At 42.2% G+C, this 27231-nt stretch overlaps 1 protein-coding gene across 3 annotated transcripts; it reads right to left on the bottom strand.

Moving 5' to 3' along the window:
• Positions 1 to 513: 513 nt before the first annotated feature.
• pla1a (phospholipase A1 member A) lies at positions 514 to 25635 on the bottom strand. Of its 3 annotated transcripts, none has more exons than XM_048978780.1 (11): positions 25565 to 25635; positions 25100 to 25173; positions 11860 to 12079; positions 11512 to 11686; positions 10865 to 10973; positions 3136 to 3237; positions 1826 to 1918; positions 1422 to 1589; positions 1049 to 1138; positions 812 to 920; positions 514 to 718 (listed from the first exon to the last, which is right to left on the bottom strand). In XM_048978780.1, exons 1-11 carry the CDS (start codon positions 25618 to 25620, stop codon positions 529 to 531), a joined length of 1386 nt encoding a protein of 461 aa, XP_048834737.1. In that variant the 5' UTR covers positions 25621 to 25635; the 3' UTR covers positions 514 to 528. The 3 variants fall into 3 exon arrangements, with proteins under 3 accessions (XP_048834737.1, XP_048834738.1, XP_048834739.1); XM_048978781.1 differs by having other exon boundaries at positions 11860 to 12076; XM_048978782.1 differs by lacking the exon at positions 25565 to 25635 and having other exon boundaries at positions 25100 to 25512.
• Positions 25636 to 27231: the final 1596 nt, after the last annotated feature.

The raw sequence follows: 27231 nt of genomic DNA, 5'->3' as shown, positions 1-27231 counted from the left end.
AGGGGCTAATTTGTTTCTTGGGGTCGGCTTCCAGTATTTAGGCTGGGAGGCTTGTTTGTTGGGGTGGTGGTTGCTGGATATAGGTAAGAAGATCCGTAGTCTGTATCCGCATCTTGTGGAAGCATCACGCTCTCACTGGCTCTCACATGGCCACACAAGCTCATGTGACCACGGAGAGCCCTTCATCAAATTGAAACTCCCCACACACAGTGGAGTTGTCCTTGCTGCAAGAGATCACACACATATAATGCAGTATAATCCATACACTTACACACACACAAACCAGAACCATATAATTGAACAGCAAATTTCCAAAACTCATTGTCTATTTTTTGTTGTTTTTGAGATGAGACCACCTATGACCTAAAGTCAGGCTTCCTCGTCAAATATTGGGATCCAAAACCCACCCAGTCCTGATGTAATACAATCAAGAACTTTTGTTACATTACCAAAACTCAATTAGGTCACAGAATTTTTTTTAAAAATGTATCCTATGAAATGAATGGGTTTTAGAAATTTGCTCTTCAGTTACAACACGAAAATGTCCTTTGTGTCAATATCATACCTAGAAGACAGCAACTCTGAGATGCAGAGGGACATGAAATGAATCTCATCCTTTTGGTACCAGGCTCCTGTGTTCTTTAGGTGGATGGAATTGACCTCGCAGAGTGAAACTGGGTGGGCCATCACCTGCTTGTACTTGGAGTTCTTTGTGTACCTGTAACACAGATGTGTTGCTTCAGCAACGCACCTTCAACTGCATACGCATACCACAGGACACTCAAACAGCTACATGCTGGCAGACACTCACAGAATGATGGTCTCCTTTGTGTCAGGATCTCCTTGATGACTGAGGGTCACCTGAACTTCAGCGCTTCTAGACAGCGGCCACACCTGCAGCTCCAGCAGGATGTGATGAGCTGCAAGATGTAGGTTGGATATGAGCAACATAATTCAGGCATTCAGGATCAATTCAAATAATAGGCCGGCTGAATTTAGAGCACTCCAAGACTAAGGGCACATAGAAGACAGGCCCCTCTGCACTCACTGCAGAAGGGGGCAGCGCTGGTGGTAAGCAAGAAGAGCTTCTCCTCCTGGGGCAGAGGATCTACAATGATGCCACTCCTTTGCTGGAGTCCTACAAGATGTTGTTGGGAGGTACACAAAGAAATTCCACCATGAGAACGACAATTTCAAAGGCATGCTTTCAATGGTGAAAATGAACCATGGAAAAGCAGACTTAGTATTAAATCAACATTGAAAAATATTTTTAATTTGCGGTACTGATCATATACTATTTATTATAATGAAGTATCGCCTGCATTATATGACTATATAGACATAATTTGAGATATATTATTATCTGTTGTTTTTCTTGCAATATTGGGTGTGCAATCATTTCACGGAAAGAGACACTCAGCCTATTTCAGGACATGTTCCATTGAAGGTCTTCTTGCAGTCCAGGCACTGTCCATTGAGAAATTCTTTGTAAGTTGGGCATGGAAAGCCCCACAGGGGACAGGTGCCATTCAGTGCGCTGATGTACACATATATCGCCCTCATGTGGTCACAAACGACATAACCGAACCCTGGAAATCAAACCAGATGTGCCAGCAAACGTAATTAGTTCTCTTGGTGAGATTTATTCTGTACCCATACATTTTAAGGGCAATAACTGTTCTGAATACCTTATGCAAGTAACTGAATTATTTTTGTCACATTCCTGGAAATCATCTGGATAGAAATTTCAAATGGAAGAAGAGATCTGATTATTTGTGTTAAAAAGCTGGAATTTGTTGAGTTGTGTGTGGAGGTGTTAACTTACTCAGAGGTCTAAGAGAATGTGTACAACCGGGCTGGTCTTTTCCTCCATTCAGAAAAAAGCTGACATGTCCGACAGGGATGGAGATGCCAAAAACTGCAGAATACCAAGGTACACATTAGACCAGAGGTTTCCGAATTAAGGGGTGAGTATCCTGAGTCCTAAACCCTCATTGATGAAAATGAGATAATAATAAAATGCAAATTACAGGACGCCAAAAATTATGATGAAACATGCCGACACTTTGGTCAATGAATAAAAACTGGATGAAAATATTAGCAAGCAACAAATTTGAAACTGAGCCAATTAGAAAGTCTTTAGTTAGTGTTGATTGTAGTTGCACATCATTTCATAATGTTGATTTAACTGACTTCAAGTTTGTCAAAACATGCACCCATCTGACAAGTATAGACCATTTTCTGTAATATCTGTCTGTAGATTATTTTGCCACTATGTGTCACAGTCGGCTTCAGGTAGGGAAAACATACTGGCATATGGATAAATTTCACGTTTAATGTGAAAGAAAACAAGACTGAAGTGCAAGCCGTGTGAAGTAGCCATAATGACTAAAAACACCACAAAATCCATCCATCCCTCCAGTTTCTGTAAAAGTTTATCCTATTCTGGGTCGTGGGGGGTCTGGAGCTTATCCTGGAGGCTAAGGGCGCAAGGCAGGGAACTAAAAATGCCTTTCTGAAATGAATAGAAACAAACAGCTGCTTAATCTTTTAATGCATTTGAAATATTCACTGTTATTGGATTTTTGAAATTTTATTTTGTCAAATTTTAGAGTAGGTAAAATGTTTAATGTTACAAACTTAACAATGGTCAAATCTATGTCCTTAAAAGCAGCGTGTTCAAATGTAGTTCCATGCATAAGCACAGCTTCATAGACACTTTCTTCAGGAATCTGTAGATAGGTTACAGAGTGACCAATCTGTGTGTGTGTTTTTTCTTTTTTTAGGGGGGGGGGGGGCGTCAAGAAAATCATCTTATCTGCAAAAGGGTGACCTGGCAGAAAAAGCTTGGGAACCACTGCTATAGACAAACTGTTCCTAGCACAGATATTTCAACTTCTCCGTGTTACAAATCTGTAACAATGCTGCAAGGATTTTGAAAGATTTACCACTGGCATGAAAAGTATGTTACATCCCATCCTGTAAAGACCCAGTTAAATAATTTTAAAATAATAACACAAAGACATTTTTCCAGTGACCCTAATTAAAATGAGCAGTTAGTAGATGGATGGACTAAGAGGCTGTGAAAATGCGAAGGTCACATAAGTCTGATTTGGGTGCACATAAGCTACTCACCATCAGTGTCTGAGTGAATGGCTTCAACAAAAAGAGCATCCGTAGGGTCCAGGCGGTTGTATCGATCATGTCCTTTAAAACTCGGTCCTGCTGGATCTAAACCTGGTGGCCAGGACCAAAAGTCAAAATGAATAATTTCAATATGAGATCACAGATATTTCTCTATTATGCTGTCATATGGACAAACACTGAAAGAGATAAAACTTTGCCAAATTAATATTAAAGTAATATTTTTTCATATTAAGAATCTGTGATCAACATCAGTTATCTAGAGCTCCTGTTGTTTTTGCAGAGTAAAACCAAAAGCATTTATAAAACATTTAGAAACTTCACCACATGTTAAGGTGATTGTATCAGGTCAGAGCCAAATAAAGGCATTTTGAATTGTTATTTGTTCAGCTTTTTTGTGTTATAGACCATGTACCTACACCGATTTGTCATATCATTATAACCACCTGCCTAATATTGTTTGTGTCACCCTAGGGCTTCCAAAACAGCTCTGACTTGCTGAGGCATGGACTCCACAAGACCTCTGAAGGTTTACAAGATATTTGCAACAGATCCTTTAAGTCCTGTAAGTTGTGAGGTGGGGCCTCGACGGATTGGATTTTTTTTCCAGCACATCTAACAGGTGATCAATGGGATTAAGACATGGGGAATTTGGAGGTGAGGGCGGCATGGTGGTGCACTGGTTAGCACTGTTGCCTCACACCTCTAGGACCTGGGTTTGAGTCTCCACCTGGGTTACATGTGTGTGGAGTTTGCATGTTCTCCTCATGTCGTCGTGGGGTTTCCTCCAGGTACTCCGGTTTACCCCCACAGTCCAAAGACATGCTGAGGCTAACTGGACTTGTTAAATTGCCTGTAGGTATGCATGTGTGAGTGAATGGTGTGTGAGTGTGCCCTGTGATGGACTGGCCCCCCATCCTGGGTTGTTCCCTGCCTCATGCCCATAGCTTCCAGGATAGGCTCCAGACGACCCAGAAAGATAAGCGGTTTGAAAAATAGATGGTGGGATGGAATTTGGAGGCCAAATCAACACCTTGAACTAATTTTCATGTTCCTCAAGCTGAAAATTCTGAACATTTTTTGAAGTATGGCAGGGTGCATTATCCTCCTGAAAGAGGCCACTGCCATCAGGGAAGGGGTGTACTTGGTCTGCAACAATGTTTTGGTAGGTGGTCTATTTCAAAGTAACATCTACATGAATGCAAGATGAAATGCACTGTGTCTTCTGACCAGGGAAGTTTCTAGCTATTGAAAAGATCAGGGGCTAAGTCAAGTTTACCTGGGGCTTGATTCTTTTTTTAAAGTAAGATATACTGAACAAAAATATAAACGCAACACTCTTGTTTCTGCTCCCATTTTTCATGAGATGGACTTAAAGACCTACAATTCATTCCAGATACACAATATTACCATTTCTCTCAAACATTTCTCACAAATCAGTCTAAATGTGTGATAGTGAGCACTTCTGCTTTGCTGAGATAATCCATCCCACCTCACAGGTGTGCCACATCAAGATGCTGATCTGACATCATGGGTAGTGCACAGGTGTACCTTATACTGCCCACAATAAAAGGCCACCCTGGAATGTGCAGTTTTTTGCTTTATTGGGGGTCTGGGGACTCAGAACCGGTCAGTATCTGGTGTGACCACCATTTGCCTCATGCAATGCAACACATCTTCTTCGCATAGAGTTTATCAGATTGTCAATTGTGGCCTGTGGAATGTTGGTCCACTCCTCTTCAATGGCTGTGCGAAGTTGTTGGATATTAGTGGGAACTGGTACACGCTGTCGTATACGCCGGTCAAGCACATCCCAAACATGCTCAACGGGTGACATGTCCGGTGAGTATGCTGGCCATGCAAGAACTGGGACATTTTCAGCTTCCAAGAACTGTGTACAGATCCTTGCAACATGGGGCCGTGCATTATCTGTCTGAGTGGCTGGTCTCAGACGATCTTGGAGGTGAACCTGCTGGATGTGGAGGTCCTGGGCTGGTGTGGTTACACGTGGTCTGCGGTTGTGAGGCCGGTTGGATGTACTGCCATATTCTCTGAAACGCCTTTGGAGACGGCTTATGGTTGAGAAATGAACATTCAATGCACGAGCAACAGATCTGGTTGACATTCCTGCTGTCAGCATGCCAATTGCACGCTCCCTCAATGCTTGTGGCATCTGTGGCATTTTGCTGTGAGACAAAACTGCACATTCCAGGGTGGCCTTTTATTGTGGGCAGTATAAGGTACACCTGTGCACTACCCATGATGTCAGATCAGCATCTTGATGTGGCACACCTGTGAGGTGGGATGGATTATCTCAGCAAAGCAGAAGTGCTCACTATCACACATTTAGACTGATTTGTGAGAAATGTTTGAGAGAAATGGTAATATTGTGTATCTGGAATGAATTGTAGATCTTTAAGTCCATCTCATGAAAAATGGGAGCAAAAACAAAAGTGTTGCGTTTATATTTTTGTTCAGTGTAATAGGCATCAGTGCTAAAATACTCGGGGCTTGGCTTAAAATACTCGAGACTAAGCTTAAACTACTCAAGGCTAATCTTAAAATACTTGGGGCTATAACCCTGAGTGATCGGACCTAACAATGCTCACAGTTCTGACACTTCTCTAACATAGCCAACATTAACTTTGCCAGCAATTTGTGCCACAAGAGCTTTCCTGTCAGTGAGCCTTAGGTGCCAATGATCCCATCGCTGGTTAATCAGCTGGCCTTTCGTGGACCACTTTTGCTAGATACTACCCACTGCAAACTGGAAACACCCCACAAGACCTGCCATTTTGGAGATGCTCTGGCTCAGCCGTCTAGTCATCACAATTTAGTCCTTGTCAAAGTTGCTCAGATCCTTACGCTTGCCCAGTTTTCCTCTTTCCAACACATCAACTTGAAGAACTGACTGTTCACTTGCCTGATTTACTTATACTATACTAGTAATATTTACGATGACATAAGAACAGAAGAAATTTACAAACGAGAGGAGGCCATTCGGCCCACCAAGCTCGTTTGGGGAGAACTTAATTAATAGCTCAGAGTTGTTCAAATCTAGCTCTGATTTAAAGTAACCCAGGGTTTAAGCTTGCGCTACACTAACAGGAAGACTATTCCATACTCCAACTACATGTTGTGTAAAGAAGTGCTTCCTCAAATTCGTTTTAAAATGTTCTCCCGCTAATATCCACTTACGGCCACAAGTTCTAGTATTTAAACTAATATTGAAGTAGCCATTTGGCTGAACAGCATCCAGACCTGTTAGAATCTTATATAGCTGGATCATGTCCCCCCCTGAGTCTCCTTTACTCGAGGCTAAACAGATTCGGCTCAGCTAACCTCTCCTCATAAGACATTCCTTTAAACCAGGAATCATTCTCATAGCCCTACATTGCACCTTTTCCAAGACAGCAATGTCCTTCTTAAGGTATGGTGACCAAACCTGCACAAAATATTCTAGGTGTGGTTTTACCAAGAAATTATATAATCGTAGCATCACTTCCCTTGACTTAAACTCCACAAACCTAGAGATGTAACCCACCATCCTATTGGTCTTTTTAATTGCTTCCCCACACTGGCATTGAGTGGGACATGGAAGCATCAACATACACACTGAGATCTTTCTCATAATCCTTTATTTCAGTGGAACCCATAAAATATCTTTACTTTACATTTCTGCTCACTACATGGATTACCTTACATTTATCTATGTTAAATTTCAACTGCCAGGTATCAGCTCAGTCGCTAATTAAATCCAGATCCTGTTGTAGCCTCTCCGCTGTTAGATCAGTATCTGCTACACCACTACCTTGGTGTCGTCTGCAAATGTAACCAGTTTACTGTATGTATTGGTGTAAATACACCCAGGCTACCCAGATACTCATCCAGTCCCTCGTCATCTCACGCCTTGACTACTGCAACTCGCTTATAGGGGGTTTACTACTGAGTGCCATCCGTCCCCTCCAACTGATTCAGAATGCAGCTGCTCGTCTTGTTTTCAACCTTCCCAAGTTCTCCCACACCACTCCTTTACTGCGCTCCCTCATCTTAGCTGCCCGCATCAGATTCAAAACACTGATGCTTGCATACAAAGCCAAAAATTGTCTGGCACCATCCTACCTAAAGGACCTCATCACATCCCGCACTGCACCACGATCTCTCCGATCCTCCAGCACTGCTCGACTGGTCCCACCTCCCCTCAAGGCACAAGGAAGACACACATCTCGGCTCTTCTCTGTCCTGGCACCTAATTGGTGGAATGAACTCCCCCTAGATGTCCGAACAGCTGAATCCTTGAATGTCTTCAAGCGACGACTCAAAACATTCCTTTTTCAGAAATACCTGACGTAGTACTTCTGTATTCTTACTCGGCTCTTTTTCTGGTGTGTGTGTTTAAATAAAAAAAATAAATAAAAAATTTCTGCACTTTCTCAACGGAGTTTTCAGACAGATGGTATTCATAGCCTGGGTCCTTATTGAGCTAGCATCGGAAATTCATCGCAGAGTCTCAAAGCACTTATGTAAGTCGCTCTGGCTAAGGGCATCTGCCAAATACTGTAAATGTAATGTAAATGTGTTAATAACATTCATATAAATTTAGGAAAAATAGTGGTCCTAAAATTGAACCCTGTGGTACCCCACTATGAACGCAGGCCCACTGTGACATTGTGCCTCTAATAACTACCCGCTACTTCCTGTCTGTTAACCAGTTTTTGATCCAAGCTGCTACAGTTCCTAAAGTCCCTGCAGCTTTGATCTTAAGCAAGAGCCGTTTGTGGGGGACAACATCAAAGGCCTTCTGGAAATTTAAGTAGATCAGATCATAGGTCTGTTTGTGATCAATTTCTCTTGTAGGTTCCTCAAAGAACTCAAGTAGATAAGTCAAACAGGACCTACCTCTCCTATATCCATGTTGGTTATCCCTCAGAATGTTATTTGCATCCAGGTAATCTACCATTTTCACGTAGCTTCCATAATTTTTTCCAGTAATGCTAGTTAAACTGATTGGCCTATAGTTTCCTATATTACTTCTATCCTCTTTCTTGAATATGGGCGTTATATTAGCATGAAATAAAGGTAGCTGATCATGAGAAAGACCTTGGTGTGTATGTCGATGCTTCCATGTCCCATTCTCGCCAGTGTGGGGAAGCAATAAAAAAGGCCAATAGGATGTTGGGGTATATCTCCAAGTGTGTGGAGTTTAAGTCCAGGGAGGTAATGCTAAGATTATACAATTCCTTGGTGAGACCTCACCTAGAATATTGTGTGCAGGTTTGGTCACCATATCTTAAAAAGGACATTGTGGCCTTAGAAAAGGTGCAGCGTAGGGCCACAAAAATGATTCCTGGTCTTAGAGGAATGTCATACGAGGAACGGTTACTTGAGCTAAATCTGTTCAGTCTCAAGCAAAGGAGACTGAGGGGGGACATGATCCAGGTATATAAGATTCTAACAGGTTTGGATGCTGTTCAACCAAATAGTTACTTCAGCATTAGTTCAAATACACGAACTCGTGGCCATAGGTGGAAATTAGCGGGAGAACATTTCAAGCTGGATTTAAGGAAGCACTTCTTTACACAGCGTGTAGTCAGAGTATGGAATAGCCTTCCTGATAATGTAGTGCAAGCTGAATCCTTGGGTTCCTTTAAATCAGAGCTAGATAAGATTTTAACGACTCTGAGCTATTAGTTTAGTTCTCCCCAAGCGAGCTTGATGGGCCGAATGGCCTCCTCTCGTTTGTATAGTTCTTATGTTCTTATGTTTCCAATCAGAAGGTACCACACCCACAGATAAGGATTTCTGGAATATTAAAGTTAAAGATTGGTTAAGAATATCACTCATCTCTTTTAAAACTATAGGTAAGATGCCATTAGGACCCCGCGATTTATTTATTTTGAGCTTAGCTAGGCCTAGTACCACATCAGCCTCAGTTATACATATATTGGTCAAAGACGACGCTGTATTCGTACTAAATGGTGATAAGTTACTCATGTTCTCTGCTGTGAACACCTGTGTAAAATAATCAATAAACTCATTTCCTATATCAATTTCATTTCCAATTATAAGACCCTTACTATCCTGCAAATTAGTGACTTCAGCTTTTAGAGCTCTTTTGGAGTTAAAATATTGGAAGAAACTTATTGTCATCCTTAGCCTCCAATGCATTTTTTCTTTCTACATTCCTCTTAAAGAATCTAATGTTGTTTTTTAACTCAACCTGTTGACATAGATACTCCTACTTTTTAAATCATTAGTTAATTTTCATTTGTGGAAGTGAGCCCAGGGCGGCATGGTCACATGTGTGCGGAGTTTGCATGTTCTCCCCATGTCATTCCGGGATAGCCTCCAGACCCCCCACGGCCCAGTAGAATAAGCAGTTTGAAAGATGGATGGATGGATGGATGGAAGCCCTTTTCCTCCTGACTTTATTCTTAATTTCCATAGTAAACCACCTTGGTTGTAGTTTCCTAGATTTAGTTTTTCTGGAAACTGGTATGAAGTCCTCTTGCACTTGCAACAATGTGCTTTTAAAAAAGTTTCCATGCCTATTTCACAGTTCTGCCATTTAACTCCATCATATTTCCAGTTTCTAGTTTCAGTCTCATACTATTAAAGTTAGCCTTCCTAACATTGTAGACTTTTGTTTTGGACTTTCGCTCGAAACCTTGATTATAAGATGACCCTCCAGTTTTTGGCAACTATTTTTAGAAAAAAAATGTTTCTGGCATATCAAATCTTACCTTTACAAAGAAAAGCTACTGAAAAAATCAGAGGCTAAGTCAAGTTTAACTGGAGCTTGACTGTTCTTTTTATTTGAAGGAAGACTGGCATTGGGGGTGAGATACTCAGGCTAGGTTTAAAATATTCAGGCTATAGCCCAAAGTGATCGGACCTAGGGATGCCCATGGTTAACCAGCTACCACAACTTAAAAGCAACCACAGGCAATCAGATTATAAGTGTATTGAACAGCAAATGTCCCACAAAACAAATATATTATTTGAGGGTGGAGTGGGGTGGAGGTTGGTGGTACATAATGTATATTACAAACTCCACAACACTTGAGGGCACAGAATGTCTTTGATGCAGCAGACCTACACAAAGAGGGTAAAAATACGGACCTTGCGGAGAAAGATTGAGCCATATTAATAAATGATATGACAGCTCTTTTAAAATGATTGCTAGTGTCTTTACTAACAGCCACAATTGGTTTAATACTAGCAGCGGCACAACCAGGGAAGGCAGCAATTTACACGACACTCAGGGATACACGCTAAACACACGTATTGCCAGGGTGACCAACTCTCACGCATCTGGCATGACACTCATGCTTTCAGAATCTCACACTCACGCAAGAGATTTTACGGCAAATATATATTACGCAAAGTCAAAACACTCGTCAGAAAAATCGTCTTATATTCGGGTCTGTACGGTATAATGGTGCCCTTGACAGGTGCCATTGTAATGAGATAATCAGTGTTTTTCACTTCACCTGTCAGGCTCACCTGGTTTTCATGTTATGGCTGATCAGTGTAGATGAGGATTGTCTCATTTCAATGACTAATAATTTATTAATAATTCATTTTGCAATACAGCTTGATAAAACTACCATGAGGGCTAAGTCTGAGCCACTGAAATATCCCTACCTTATTCTGTGTTATATTTGCACATTCCATTAATTGGGGCCCTCTGGTGGATTAATGCTGGTTTTGATCTTACCTGTGATTCTCCCCACCTTCCCCTCAAACAGTGTCCCTATGAAGCCAGCCACATGTGCCCCCAAGCTCATGCCGATAAGATGGATGGACTTCAGGCTGCTCCCATGCTCCTAGGGCAGATCACACGTCCCCGTAGTCTGTATATTCACATTAAGGCTTATGCATGAAAAATATTAATTTAAAAGTTCCAATTCACCTGTTGCCTATTATATAATATTTGAGTGAAGAGGATCTGCTTCTGTTTCACTTTCAGATGGGCTCACATTGCAACTAAGTTCACTTTGTTTGTTTTGTTCTGAAACGAGCCAACAGCGCCCCCTTTTAGGGCCCACGGCCTGTACTTAAAAGCCAGGCCATTAAGGGAGCAACATGGCTGCTGAAGATGTTATACAGATCAAGGCCTGTCAATCCTATAGGCAACATAGGCAGTCATCATCTTTTGAAGGGGTGCCAATTTAGCAAGCCACCAGAGCCAACTCTTCCCCTCCCCCCAGCAGGGATTGTCTGAGAAAAAGTGCAATTCGGCATTGAAGCTTGTCCAGGGCACCATACAGGCTACACAAACAGAGTACAGTGATTAAATAAGTAGGCAAGGCTACTGGTTAGGACAGCCTGAGCCAAGATGGTACAAAAGGGCTGCGCCCTCACCTTCAGCTCCTTGATGAGTGCAGACACATGCAAGGCCACTTCCTTGTATTCCTCTGCCAACACGGAGTACATGAAGGAATGATAGACCCAGTCCACTGCCAGCACATTGGAGTCTGCAGATCTGAGCAGTGCCTGGGCTAGGGGGTTGACCCAACTGGGCTTTGTACCTGGAGCCCTTGGGAATGGAGAGATAGGGGCTGCTGTAAGAATCCACCCACTTGCAGAAACGGGTATAATAGTATATCACATACTTGCTAAAACATAAGTCTTTCACCTGTGCTAAGCTGTAAACTCCGCCTATGGGTGCTCATTTTGGTTTGCAGTTGTGTAAACCATACTCACACTCACCGGTAACCGTGGATGATGATCTTGGTTGGCAGAGAAGAGTTGAAGAGAGGCTGCTGCTCTGAGTGCGAGAGTGACTCTGTGCTGAAGTAACTGGGGCATTCTGCATTGCTGCGTGTGAATAACAGGTACTGCACCTGCAGCTTGGCACCATGACGAATGTCCTTCCAGAAGGTGATGTTGAAATCTGCACAACTGCTTGCGGAACTTTCATTGCCTCCTGCTGGTGGTAAGATAAATATTTATCATCCATCAATCCATCCATCATCCAGCTTCTAAGCATTAAAATATTTTAACAACCCTCGAATTACTCAAATAGTGCCTGCAAATTTGTATTATTACTGTACTGGTTACTCTGACACTCCAGTTTTTCGTTTGCATGGTATATTTTTTAAATGATCTTATATGGTGCTGCTGTAGGTAGGGTTTCACACTGGGTAGCACTGTGACCTGACACCTCCAGAGAACTTTGCCTGTTCTCCTCACATTGTGAATTTCCCTCCAAAAACATGCAGTTAAACGGGCACAAAAATATCCATAGTGTGCATGTCCTACAATGGACCAATACCCTGTCCTGCATGTTCACCTGTCTTGTGCTCTGGACTGAAATCTCCAGGGTGGAAGACGGATGCCTTGAAGGTCCTAGTAATAGTAATAGTAAAGGTAATACATACACACGTGGACAAAATTGTTGGTACCCTTCAGTCAATGAAAGAAAAACTCACAATGGCCACAGAAATAACTTTAATCTGACAAAAGTAATAATAAATAAAAATTCTATGAAATTTAACTAATAAAAGTCAGACATTGATTTTCAACCATGCTTCAACAGAATTAATAAAAAAAAAAAACCCATGAAACAGGCCTGGACAAAAATGATGGTACCCCTAGAAAAGACTGAAAATAATGTGACCAAAGGGACATGTTAATCCAAGGTGTGTCCACTAATTAGCATCACAGGTGTCTACAATCTTGTAATCAGTCAGTGGACCTATATATATTCATTCAAATTTCATGCAAATGACATTTTGGGAATGATCGCAGCTTGTGTGCATAGAACGTACACCTCCGGAACACAGACTGCTTGAAATAAACAAAAAACTATTTAAAGATCAATCTGCTGGCCACATTTACTAATGATTGATAAACATGTCATTTATATAAATCAAATTTAAATGAAATGCTGTGTTCCATTTTGAACCAATATGGGACACGATTTGTCCCATAGTTGCATACTGTACAACCCCTCAATGACTAACAAATGACTAACAAAACGACTTGTTCATTTTCCATTGTTTTGGAGTTGCAGCGTAGTTTCATATGAAGTTGAACCTGTGTACTTTTGTGTCTCCCATTCTCGTTTAGCATAAAGGTCCCAGTTTTGGTTGTGTGATGAGAAAGCAACACACAAAAGAGGCCAGGAGCTACAAAAGTCCACAGTGGAGACAGCCCAGGAACTTGGAACCAGGAACTAAAGTCCTGGACTTTGGTAGGGAAGCACCTGGCTGAGACCATTAGTCACCAAGCAGTCAACAGAGGAAGACTGACAAGGCATTTCAATGCATCTCAATGCATTGTCAATGATCTGATATATTAAAGAAAAATATGAAGCTGTCATACCCGTCTCGTCGGCTCCTCGTGTGTGCCACGCCCCCTGATTACCCACGTGTGCTTCCCTGATTGTTTCCAGCTTTGTCTGATTGCTTTGCTTAGTCTTGTCTTATTTAAGTCCTGGTCTTACCTGTTCCCCCCGTCCGTCATTGTAGTTTGTTGTGGTAAATGTCTCCTGGTCCCTTTTCCCCAATAAAACCCCATAGTTTGCCCCGATTTCGCCTGTCTCGCCTGCTTTTTGCACGCCTGCCCGCACGATCACCGCTCTCCCCGCGACTGATTGTGACAGAAGCAACTACTTTTGCAATACAACATGAATTCACGACTACTGAGATGTAGTGGGATTCGAACCGATGCAATGTGATGCATCGCTGGCCACGCCTACAACCCGCGTGAGACTTGACTAAGAGACTTTAACAGCAGTGGAAGACTGAATATGAGAAAGCCCGAGAAACTGTTTAGAGAGTGGGAATCAATCTCAGTATAAAATCTAATTTCTAAATAATAAATAATAATGTACCAATAATTATATATTAATGAATCCCTGGCCGTGTGCTGCTTCAGTCTCGATAACTCCAGTGGACACAGCAGACCAGGCCTGAGACCCTCCCTTCATGGCACACCACATTGTTTTGGTATGTTGGCGATGTGATGTGGCATGGTGAGGGAGGTGCAGACCAGGCCCGGGACCCTCCCATTGTGATATACCACATTGTTTTAGTATGTTGGCGATGTGATGTGGCAAGGTGAGGGAGGTGCAGGCCAGGCCCGGGACCCTCCCATCGTGGCACACTGAATTGTTTTGGTATGTTGGTGATGTGGCATGGTGAGGGAGGTGCAGGCCAGGCCCGGGACCCTCCCATCGTGGCACACTGAATTGTTTTGGTATGTTGGTGATGTGGCATGGTGAGGGAGGTGCAGGCTCAGGTGCGGCACAGCAGCACACTACCAAGCGGAAAGTGCAACATGATGGGTGAGATGGGTGGGGGTGAAGACAGTCTGGAGGTGTATATGAGTTAAACAACAAAATAAAACTATAGACTTGTTTGTAGGCCTATATCAAAAAATATGTTTTTACTTAAAAAAAAAAGCAAGTACGTGATAGAAGACATGCCCTCCTCTGGTACAGAAGAATAATGAACCCAGAAAACTTTAATGACGCCTGTTGTTCTGTAAAAAAATAATGTGAAATAAAGCAAAATGATTTCACTATTCACTATTCATCATTAATAAATCAGAATTTAACAATGCACAAGTTACAAACGCATCTCAAGTTCATCCCAAAGTGTATCCGGGGCACGCTTTTTTAATCAAGGCAGAGAACTTTAATGCCCGTGCACCGATGCGAATCAGCGAATCTTACATTCCATAGTGTATAATGGAATATTCATGTTGTCATGCCCAGTTCGTACGATCCTCGTGTGTGCCACGCCCCCTGATCAACCACGTGTGTTCCCGGGATTGTGCCCAGCTGTTTTCCATCAGTCTGCTGTGTTCTGTGTATTTAGTCCGCGTCTGAGTCCGTTTTCCCCAGATCTGTCATTGATGTTAGTTTGTCGCTACCCTGTGGTTTCCCTGTCTGCCAGAAAAAAAACTTGTTTTCCCGTACTCACGGCTCTCTCCGCCTTGCTTCCCCGTCGCGATCGCAACACATGCGCCTTGATGTAATTGTATATTCTGTTGTATCATGAGATCAGATGAGATGAGAACCCTTTATTGCTGTTGAAATACACCATGTCACTAGTCACAAGTACCAGCGAAAAAACTGGCCATCAACCCCACCATACATATACACAAACGTCACAGTAGGGGGAGACAGGTCGGGAGACAGGGGCAAACAGAGAGAAGAAAAGAAACAGAATAACATGAGGAGAGAGGAGGAGAATAAAACAGCCCCCAGACTGTACTCCAGTGGGGAGTACATTGTAGACTGAAACTGAAAAAAACACCTCAGCAACATAAGCACATGGTCACTACACCTTACAACATAAAAAGACACAACTTTCAACAGGTGAGGGAAATGGGGAGGTGGAGGTAGTCCAGCAGAGACAGACAGCCATCCGGTCCTGCAGCCACGAGGGCGCTGGTCACAGACCCGCCTGTTCACGCTGGGGGTATGAAGCGGCGAAGGCATGGGATGGGGGGAGGGTGCGGTGAGTCCCTGGGATTGGGGGAGAGGAATGCAAGAGAGTCTCACTGCCTTGTTCTTCTGGGGGAGTTGTTAGTTCAGCAGCAGCCTTGGCCGAGGCCAATGCTGACTGGGGGGAGCCAAAACCTGATAGGATAGGGGTGTTTGGGTTTCCGGGCTGTAATTTCCAGCTCCCCTAATGTCCACGCTGGTCTCCGCCATCCAATAATTTTTGCAAAGCCGTGAGCTTCTCTGTGACGTTATCCAGTTTCCGATCAATTGTCACAGTCTGAGTGCTAACAGCTCTGCCCACTCCATCAATCATTCCGGCCAGCCTAGTGGGGTTTTGAGCGGCTGTCACCGTTTTCTTCAATCTTCGATAAACCAGGGCAATGCCTAATCCAATCAGCATAATACCTGTAATCATGGTTCCGAATAGGTAGATGTCTTCAGTGTCCTCCACGGAAAGAGCTGCCAGGCACACGACCCTCCACTTCTCCCATCTGTCCATCGTGTAGCCAGCTGCGTACGCTGCGTTACAGGACAGTCAGGTTCCCCCGACCCTAGGCTTCTCGTCGAGAAGATGGTGTCAATTGCGTTGAGAGACCAGCTGATCAAATCCATCATTTTACTTAGTTTGGAGAGCAGGGCCGAGAGAGTCTCTCAAAGTATAAGACAGTAGACTAGACGAGACGAGAGGAGCAAAGCAGGGAAGATAAGGGGAGGGAGAGGGAGAGAAGTGCATCCACCTCCGCTGAGAGCCAAAGAAGATATCTGTTTACATGTCTGTTTACTGTTATTTTCTCAAGATACATGATGAATGCTTATCTCTTATAGATGCAAAACATTTGCATTAAATTTAAATTTTAGTTCGGGTGTCAAGCAGCGGGTTTGTTATTTCTGGGTCCCTATAGCCAAAAGTAAAATGAGAAAGAATGAAAATAATATAACATAAATAATTTGCTTGTAAGATTCATTGCTGATTGCTCTACACAGACACATCCCCTGGTAAAGTTCATCAGAATATTGACAGCAGTGGTGCAATTGGCCACATAATTGCAATAGGTATTTAACAGTAGAACCATATAGTCAATGCAAGGATTTGCTTTGGCATGCAGTTGATCCCACCATCATTGGCAGCATCTCTGATAAAAAAATGAAGCACAATATCAGATAAAGGTTGACATAGCCATCACCTAGAGCATTGACTATTTCTTCAATCTCAATGCATTGAAAACCTTTGAGATTGTTGTGGACTTCAGGCATTCTCAGACCACCAAATCCTCACTCCATATGAAGACTCAGCAAAAAACAGTAACAGATTCCTTCAAATTTATGGGCACCTCCTTCCTCAGTTTAGTTTCCTCAGACAGATGAAGAAGGTCCAGCTCATGGTGTTACACCAGAACATCACATCAGCATCCTGACACCTTCCATCACAGTCTAATAAAACAGACCATATTTTGTGAAGTCATGATTCTCCAAATACACATTTCGGTTTAACACTAGAACTGCCAAATCTACGCAAATTTGCGTAAATTCCCTGGGCCTAACACCTACTAGCATCCCTGCTGAGAGTTTCTTGGGCCATTGTCCTCCTGCTTTTGTTGTGCAAACACACCCATTACCTGTGAGGCCTGGCACATTTGCATTTTTTTACTCAGAGCAGCTAAAATCCAAGGCAGGCTAAACCTCTGTGTGTGACATGGAAACCTTCACAAAAGTCTGCCATATCTATACCAAATATCCCACATGCTGACTGACCTGCAAATATGAAAGACACACATTCACAAAATATATGGAAGCACAAGTCTGTTTTATTTATAAAAAAAATTGAGTGTTTCAAACTTTGCAGTGTTTGCAGACCCAGTGACCATCATCCCTGCATTTGGCGCAAGTGAATTTGTAACACTTTGCACTGGTAAACCTGCTGCGGTTTCTGTTGCAGTTCTCCTGTACCTGACACTGAGTTGTCCATACAAGTCCTGGCACAGCAGCAGCCTTCCTCTGTCCCCATAGCCTTTTGTGGCATAAATTGGCAATGGAGTTCCTTGGCTAGATGACTCAAAAATAATCTTCTTTTGCCTTCCCACCCTGTACATGCCTTGTACAGAACGTAGGAATTTGCCACCACCAGGTCCAGCATGTTGTAAAATACAGCTACTGGCCACCTGCATGTTGCTGCTCTTACGGAATACATGCGCGCCATTTGGTCCAACACATTTACACCACACTATAACAGCAGAGAGAGAGAGAGTCATGAGTGTATTTGCTTTTTTTCTACCTTCTTTCTATATAGGCCTGTATAGTACATATCAGAAAACATTGTAGCACTGATGTAAAATTATACACACATTCACATACCTTCATGTGGTTATAGTCTGTTATCGTGTTGGGTTTCCTCTTTCTGCCTTCACAGATCGCCACATCTTGGTCCAAGGAACTCAGAACACACACAATCTTGTTTTTTTAGGTGCATAAATTGTCAAGGAGACACTGCCACTTCTAAGCACTGACGCGGAGAATTCCTCTTGCTGTGCAGTGTCCTTTGAAATTGGAGGAAGTTCATACCAAACTTTATTCCCTGTGCTCAGTAGTGTTGTTTTGCGCTGAAGCAGTCTGTGTGACAGTGCCAGTGAGGTGAAGAAATTGTCCGTTGTGACATTTCTCCCGTCATCCAGAAATGGCTCCATCAGACTCATGACCATGTTCTCTGCCAGCCTCTCCCTTTTCTGGTGACTGGGGTCCTTTCCCAAGTTAGGGGACACGTTGCAGACATATTTGGTCTCCAAATCCGTGGCCATCCAGAACTTGATCCCAAATTTGTCCGGCTTGGATGCGATATACCAAGTGACATGGAATGGATCCACATCTACTCCACGTTGTCTTTCCACCGGTGTCCCTCAGGGCTCGGTTCTTGGCCCTCTCCTATTCTCCCTCTACACTAAATCTCTTGGCGAAGTTATATCCTCACATGGCTTCTCCTACCACTGCTATGCCGATGACACTCAACTCATCCTCTCCTTCCCTCCCTCAGACACTCATGTCTCCACTAAGATCTCTACATGCTTGGCAGACATCTCATCTTGGATGACCACTCACCAGCTAAAACTCAAAACTAGTAAAACTGAGTTGCTTTACATCCCGGCTGACTCATCCCCCCTCCAGGACCTTGCGATCTCCTTTGACAACTCCCTGATCCGTCCTTCGGTTTCTGCTAGAAACCTTGGAGTTACCATAGATGATCGGTTGTCATTTTCCTCACATATCACCAGTCTTTCTCGCTCTTGTCGGTTTCTCCTCTTTAACATCAGGAGGATACGTCCATTTCTTTCCACCCAGGCTACCCAGATACTCGTCCAGTCCCTCGTCATCTCACGCCTTGACTACTGCAACTCGCTTCTAGCGGGTTTACCACTGAGCGCCATCCGTCCCCTCCAACTGATTCAGAATGCAGCTGCTCGTCTTGTTTTCATCCTTCCCAAGTTCTCCCACACCACTCCTTTGCTGCGCTCCCTCCACTGGCTTCCTGTAGCTGCACGCATCAGATTCAAAACATTGATGCTCGCATACAAAGCCAAAAATTCTCTGGCACCATCCTACCTAAAGGACCTCATCACACCCCGCTCTGCACCACGATCTCTCCGATCCTCCAGCACTGCTCGACTGGTCCCACCTCCCCTCAAGGCACAAGGAAGACACGCATCTCGGCTCTTCTCTGTCCTGGCACCTAATTGATGGAATGAACTCCCCCTAGATGTCCGAACAGCTGAATCCTTGAATGTCTTCAAGCGACGACTCAAAACTTTTCTTTTTCAGAAATACCTGACGTAGAACTTCTATATTCTTACTCGACTCTTTTTCTGGTGTGTGTTTTAAAAAAATAAAATAAAATAAAAATTCTGCACTACTCAATGGCGTTCTCAGAGATAGTATTCGTAGCTGGGGTCCTTATTGAGCTAGCATCGGAAATTCATTGCAGAGTCTCAAAGCACTTATGTAAGTCGCTCTGGCTAAGGGCGTCTGCCAAATCCTGTAAATGTAAATGTAAATATACTGCATGGACAATGAACCTTGGTCGAGAACAGCTGTACATCTATGTTCATGTGTTCTCCTGGAGTGAAACTTTCAGCACAGTTCTTGGTGAAGGCTGGCAGAGAACGTGGTCATGAGTCTGATGGAGTCATTTCCGAATGACGGGAGAAATGTCACAATGGACAATTTCTTCACCTCACTGTCACTGTCACACAGACTGCTTCACTTTACTGGGCATGGTGAATAACGTTTGCCGTGAACTTCCTCCATTGGCAAAGGACACTGCACAGGGAGAGGAATTCTCCACGTCAGTGTTTAGAATGGCGCGCATGTATTCAGTACGAGCAGCAACAAGCAAGTGGCCAGTAGCTGTGTTTTACAACATGCTGGACTTGGTGGCGGTGAATGCCTACGTTCTGTACAAAGCATCTACAGGGTGGAAAGGAAAAAGAAGATTGTTTCCGATTCTTCTAGCCAAGGAACTCCATTGCCAAATACAGGGATGATGGTCACTGGGTTTTCAAACGCTGCAAACACAGACTTTGAAAGATAGACAGACTGTGTGGGACAGTAACCACTGAGACAAAAGGCAGAAAGATGACGAAGAGATGAACCTGGAACTGAGGCACGGATACATCAATTTTTACATGAACAGCCAAACATGCAAAGCTGGAGAGATCACACAAAAACAAAATTCACTTTTGGTGTTATAATTCAGTGATGGCCAATGAAAATGAAATGACATTTTATTCTGTATGTGTATGAGCATGTCAAAAACCATGGACCATGACTTCACTCAGCTTATGACATTTATATACAAACATGCATTGGAGACTGAAGTGTTAGCATGTTTTCATTTTATTCATTTCATTCTATTAGCAACTTTTCATTCTATTTTCACTCAATTTGTTTTATAAATAACACAGACTTGTGTTTCCATATATTTTGTGAATGTGCGTCTTTCATATTTGCAGGTCAGTCAGCGTGTGGGATATTTGGTATAGATATGGCAGACTTTTGTGAAGGTTTCCATGTCACACACAGAGGTTTAGCCTGCCTTGGATTTGAGCTACTCTGAGTAAAAAATGCAAATGCGCCAGGCCTCACAGGTAATGGGTGTGTTTGCACAACAAAAGCAGGAGGAGGATGGGGCTAAAGACCTGCGAAAATCACAGCAGGGGTGACAAACACCTTGGGACTCTCAGCAGAGAATAAAAACTCGGTAAATCTAGTGTTAAACCTCAAATCGTGAGCCATGGTTTGATTCACGCTACATTATTATTTTTATTTATTTTATTTTTTTTGGGGGGGGGGGGTAAGTAAAAAAAAACAGGGAAAACACTTCTGGGTTTTATTAATCACTAATAACCAATCTGAAACACGAAAGCAGGTTATTATCCATCTTAGGCTAATGGAACTACCCTAGATTTTACCTCAAGTGATTAGACCAAAACAGTCACGTGACACACATAGTAAAATTCCCAATGGTTAGTATTAACATTTAAATTTTTAATTATCATTAAAACCATGCTTGATTACTGACCTCTGAAAAACACAGTTTAATACTGTCCAACATCAACTAAATTTTCCAGCTGTGTCCCAGATGCAGGTGCAGCATATAACGTGCATTTGTTTTGTGTCAGTGAAAGGATGGTGGAAGGCAGTGACATGTGCTTAATGCATATTTGATATGGTATTTATATTGTATTAACTGGCAGACCCAAGCATTGCAGTGGCAGGAAGCAGATGAGGTGGCTTTAATCAAACAGGGACGCAGATTATTTTGAGCCCTTCAAATGACCGGACACATATACCAACTACCCTCTGGCATACTTTGCTGACCGTGTTGACTATCCTGACCGTTCCAACAACACAGGTTGGGCACATACACACACTATATACAACACATAACATGAAACACTACACAAGACATTACAAAAAGCATACTAACAGCACAATACATGACAAACACACGGAACTATTTACATTATTTGCAAGGCTGGCAGCAGTTCCAGCATGCTGCACTGACAAATGGGTACCCTCGGCAATACACTGCCCCTTTCTAGGGGGTTACGCATCCCAGGACCCCCACAAAGTCCCCCTAACACTTCAGACAGTGGTGAACCCTCTGTGGCTGCTGAGCCCCAAATCTCGCCACCATTAATGATAGACAGTCCTGGCGATCATCATAACTGGGCCCCCACCTCAGCTCCAGAACAAGTCCTGAAGAGCTGATGGCCACTGCCGGTGCTTCCACTCTGGTGACAGCGGGAGCTGTTGGCGTGTGGGCACCACTGGGAAAACTGGGCTGGTGGCAGACGCTGAACTCAACAGGCTCAGCTTGGTCTGCTGCTGGCCCCCCTGCTCTCCAAACTGGGTGGCCTTGAGTAACCGGTCTGAGTCCCACTAGTTCTGACTCCACCTGTCACCTAGCTTGGGGTGCTCCTGACCAACTGGGCCTCCAAGGTGAGGCATGTCTCCTCTCTCTTGAGCAGCGCAGCCGCCACGGCCTCTAATCCCCGGTTGGGTGCATTATAGGAAACGTCTCATTGAGGTTATTTCAGCTAAAGGGGGAGATACTAGATATTAGGGCACATGGTGTCCTAACTTTTTCTTCAGTAGGAATTGACATCTTATTTAATTTCCTTTGTTAAATAAGTGAATTTCTTTCTTGCTTCTGCATAGATGATGCAATTACATCACCTTTATCTACAGATATAATTTAAAATAAAATTTTATACTGATGTAGATATTTCTTAATAAAGAACTAAATATTTAATGGGGTATCCTAATTTTTCCACATGACTATAAAGTACTTGCATTGCTGTCTATCAGATAACAGACACCAAACGGATGTAAAACCAAAAATATTTATTACCGCCTGGCACTAACCATGTATTTCTTCATAATACTAAACCATAGAAAGGTCACCAGTGAAACCCCTGCATTCCCACATCAAAATATTTTTCAATTGTGCCAAATTTTTTTGTTCTCACAGAGCTACTTTAGACTAGTCTTTGAGAAACATACTGTCAGAGTTCGCCGTGGACGAATAAGGCGAAAGGGCAGGCGGGCAGGAAGGATCAGGCAGGAAGGCAGAATACGGAACAAAACGGGGATTTAATGGAGGGTTACGGGAATCGGGAAACATCAAAGATGCTAACATCAATGACAGACCCTGAACTCTGGTAAGACATGGACTCAAATAGACAGGACGGGTTGAAAATAACTAGACACAGCTGGGTACGATCAGGGAAGCACACGTGGATAATCAGGGGGGCGTGGCACACGAGGATCGTACGGGCCGGGTATGACACATACAGTGGTAGCAAGAATTTACGAGCATGTTGCCACAAAGAACAATTATGGCCTTGTCCATTTACAGTAGTCTTTAGTAGGACATTTTGATGGTAGGATGAAATGATAGAACACCCAAACTGTGAAATTGTGGACATTTGTATTGCAGTTTCGGTCTCAGATTCAGAACCATTATACCTTTCCCAAAAATATAAGATAACAAAATTAAGAGGCATGCTTTGAGAATGAATCTCAAACTGGTTAAAATTAATATTTAACAAAAAGTCAGCAATCACCACCTACCACAAAAAAACAAAATGGACCAGAATTTGACTCGTGATCGCAGGCCTATACTTACACAGTAGGTTTTTTTGTTAATGAAATATACGCGTATATAGTTCACTCACCACTCTCGTGCAAGGAGCACTAAGACATCTCGGTTGGTCATATTTCTCCTACTCTTCTCGGTGAAGACGCGTATGTCTAATGCTGTTTATGGTGTTGGATGCTTTAGCAGATGATCCTCTGCAAGCAACAATTTCTGCACATATATTGCGACCTGCAAATCTTTAATAGATATCTGGTTAAACTGCCAGACGGGAGATGACATAGTGCTGCTGCTGTGTTTGAAACTTCATGCACGTATTTTAAGTCATCAATGCACATATTGTACGTCATCCGCAAAATCTCTGGGTGAATCTCAGTACTAAGAACGTAAAGATCGAACTTGTCGTCTTGGCAAGACTGGTTTTGCTAACTTGCCTTCCAAGAATGAGCTTCAGATGCAATAAATCATGGGATTGGACTCTTTCGGCGAGGATGCAACTATAGAATCCTTGAGATTTGGGGCGGAGCAAGACCAACATCCGGGGAGTTTTACCGTACTCTGCCCTTGTGTTCTTAGTATTGGAACTGGTCTTCAGCAATGGAAGATGACATAAAACAGGTACAGTATACGAGAACACAAGTACGGTCAAGTATGCATATTGAGATTCACCCTGTATTTGAGATCAGTCAAATGTGACCCATCACCACGAAATCACGGAGTCTTATGGGTGAAATTCTACCAGTGCGACTTAAGACTCATTTCGTGGCTAAGGGTCACAAATTTTAGGCCACTCATCAAGTAATTAAGAGAGAATATCGGTTAATTACATTCGGCTGCCAAGAGATCAGAGTATCTATAGAAAAACTACAATGAATTATCACAAAGGCCTCAAAGACCTCTGGTGATGCCCTTCTGTCAAGAGAACCTTTTAAACGCACCACTAAACAAGCCAAAAGGACTATGGAGGACCCCAAACCTCCTGTGCAATATCTGTTTCAGCTCCTTTCCTCATGCAGAAGACTCAGATCACTCGCCAATGCTTGGCATGTAGTATTAGCCCTGATTGCATAAAGCTCATGCTGTTTCTGTGCTATATGTATAGATAGGTGTTGTCCATACTGTGACATTGTCAGTCTTCTGCATTGTACATTGAATATGCACAAGACTATTGCATTTATCACATACTTTACATTTACTTCTCTTTTTATTTATTTTGTATTTATTCTTTGTCTGCACTATGACCTAATTGCAGAACAATACCTAGCTACTGAGTTTTCAATTATAACTAATCTAGTTGGTATGTTGTACCAACAAGGGGAAGAGTTTCTTGTACATGCTTCTGTTCTATTTCCCCTTTGCGTGTCGTCATTCTGTCTTCACACAAAGGACTCATTCAAACAAGCTGGAAAACTAATTTTCTTTACAGTTCAAAAGTCCGCTGATTATAGAGTGAGTCAGTGTTTATAGACTTAAGAGAATTTTCCAGCATATTTGCCTCAAAATAAAATTCTACGAACAACTGATTACTTGTTAAAGATATAGTGCTTTCATCCAATATCCTTCACATCTAATTAAACAAAAAGGTTTTTATTTATTTAATTAATAACGGTTAAATGGAGTGAAATGCGCACACACTGACAGCTGTTTTCCCCAAACTGAATGAAGGATTAGGCTATCTAATATATTTCTGTTTAAAAAGAGAAAAAGTGAGAATAATAACGCAAGAATCCAAATCAACCAGAAGTGAATATAGGAAAGATGAGAATCTATCGGTTCCTTAATTTCAGTCAAACGCATGAAATGGAAGATTGCAAAAAAATAAAAAATATTCTGAACTGACTTACCTCGTACTGTCGAGTACATGCAGAACATTAAAATCGCAGGAAGAATGAAGTGGACACTCCACATCCAAACCATCCTGAGCAAAGAAATACAAAAACTAAAAGTCGGCTATGGCTTTTAACAATTTAAAAAAACTTTTTATTATCTTTTCCGACAGCTTAAGAGCCAGTGCATGAACGAGCTCAAAATGACAGTCGGATAATAATCAGGGCATTCGGAGCAGCTGGTGTATACGTGGTCCAAGAGCCACATGGGGTCTCACCACTCTGCAAATGGACACATCCATTTGTGAGAAAAGATAAATAAACAAAAACCAAACAACGGGAGGAAAACTTCCAACGCAGGGCAAACAATTGGTACGCTCAACAGGAGGAGATTTATTTTCCTCTATATGTTGCAACACTGACACACGCACGCAAAAACACGACGAGGATGAACTTGGCTCCGTATTCGACATTTCCGTTTACCTTAAATGCTGCCAGGCCAGCTGCAATGACACTGTTGCACCTGTTGGTGAGTACATTTATCAAGAGTTACTTGAATAACATTTTATTTTCGATTCTCATTTACTTAACTGTCTTCGGTTGATATCTTCTTAACACTTCTCTTGCCTATATAACTGTACAGTTAACTATTATACAGCCTACAGTATGATATACCTACAGAAATAGTATTTGTGCATCTGATTAGAAAATAAATTTTAAAAAAAACTTGTAAATTACTTTAAACACTCAGTGGCATTGTATAGAACCGCTCTTTATGCCAATTTTCTTACGTCCATTGCATATTATGAATATTATACGGAAGGGTGCAGTAAAACTTAGGAGTTTCTAGCTATTGAAATGATCAGGAGGGTGTTCCACGAAGCAGGATTTTTCCGTTAGCTGGGTTTAACTGAGCTAGAGGTCATGATTGTCCAATACAAATGCTTCTTACCTAAACTCTTATTGGACGATCATGAGTTCTAAGTTAAACGCAGCTAACGGAGAAATTCTGCTTCATGGAACACCCCCCCCCCCCCAGAGGCTAAATCAAGTGTACCTGGGGCTTGACTTTTTGTTTATTTTTTTCTTTTTTGAGGAAAGATTGGCATCGGGAATAAAATACTAGGGGGCTACAGCCTCTAAAAACATGCGTCAGCATTACAGCTAATGAAACTTGAAACTAATCATTTATTACATGAAAGACTATGATGCCGGAAAGTCATATCATTTGTTACTTTCCTGGCTCAATGTATTCTTCACCTTCAAAAACAGCGGGGAACTTTGCTCAAATACGCATTGGCTGACTTAGTATACTTAGCATTATGTAGCAAGGTGTTACCCTTGGAAGTTAAAGGACGGACTTTAACTATCCCCTTAACAATTTTCTCCTGCTGCTGAGCCTCGGCTACTGTACGAAACATGTAAAATATGCAAATGTAACAAGTAATATGAGTTTCAGGCATCAAAGTCTTTCATATTCAACTGTTTTTAGTGGCTCAGAGCTTTCAACCCATTTAACACCTGTTGTCAAATAATGTCAACCAGTATGTGCATGAATATGATTCCCCAACTAAATGAAGATGAAAAATACCTTTGGCCAGAGAAGTAACAAATGGTTAGTTTCAGATTTAATTTGTTGTGATACTGAAGCCTCGGTAAATGTGTCCACCTACAGGTGCAATAGCGTCATTGCAATCATTGCTTATTCCACGCTAAGGATGTGTGGATCTGTAGGCCTAGTGAAATATCAAGTTTAATTTTGAGAATAGATACTTAAGATAAAAAATAGTTTTTTTCTGGTAATTTAAACGTTCATAATATAGTTGCCTTTGGGAGCATGCAACAAATGTTAATTTTGGCAAGAATTTTTTATTTAGTTTTAGTCACTGAAAATTATAATTGGAATAAAGTCTTATTTTAATCTTTTGTTTTGTTAAGATTTGGTCAGTGGAATTTTAGTCTAATTTTAGTCAGTTTTTAGTCAAAATTTTCTCAGATAAGTTAATGATATTGAAATGCATTTTGCTGATGGATATTTCTCCTGGCTGTATAAATTCCCTTGAGAAGTAAGAATACCTTATACACACGTGGACAAAATTGTTGGTACCCTTCAGTCAATGAAAGAAAAACTCACAATGGTCACAGAAATA

This window comes from Brienomyrus brachyistius, chromosome 16, assembly GCF_023856365.1.
Source record: "Brienomyrus brachyistius isolate T26 chromosome 16, BBRACH_0.4, whole genome shotgun sequence".
Classification (NCBI taxonomy): Eukaryota; Metazoa; Chordata; class Actinopteri; order Osteoglossiformes; family Mormyridae; genus Brienomyrus; species Brienomyrus brachyistius.
This window is presented reverse-complemented; position numbering and strand designations above follow the sequence as displayed.

Coding starts and splice junctions, on each gene's coding strand:
- pla1a (XM_048978780.1), bottom strand. CDS start 25,620: ATGTACTCACCAACAGGTGCAACAGTGTCATTGCAGCTGGCCTGGCAG. Junction 11,687..11,859: donor ATCATCATCCACGGTTACCG/GTGAGTGTGAGT, acceptor TCCATTCCCAAG/GGCTCCAGGTACAAAGCCCA. Junction 10,974..11,511: donor CACTCATCAAGGAGCTGAAG/GTGAGGGCGCAG, acceptor GATCTGCCCTAG/GAGCATGGGAGCAGCCTGAA.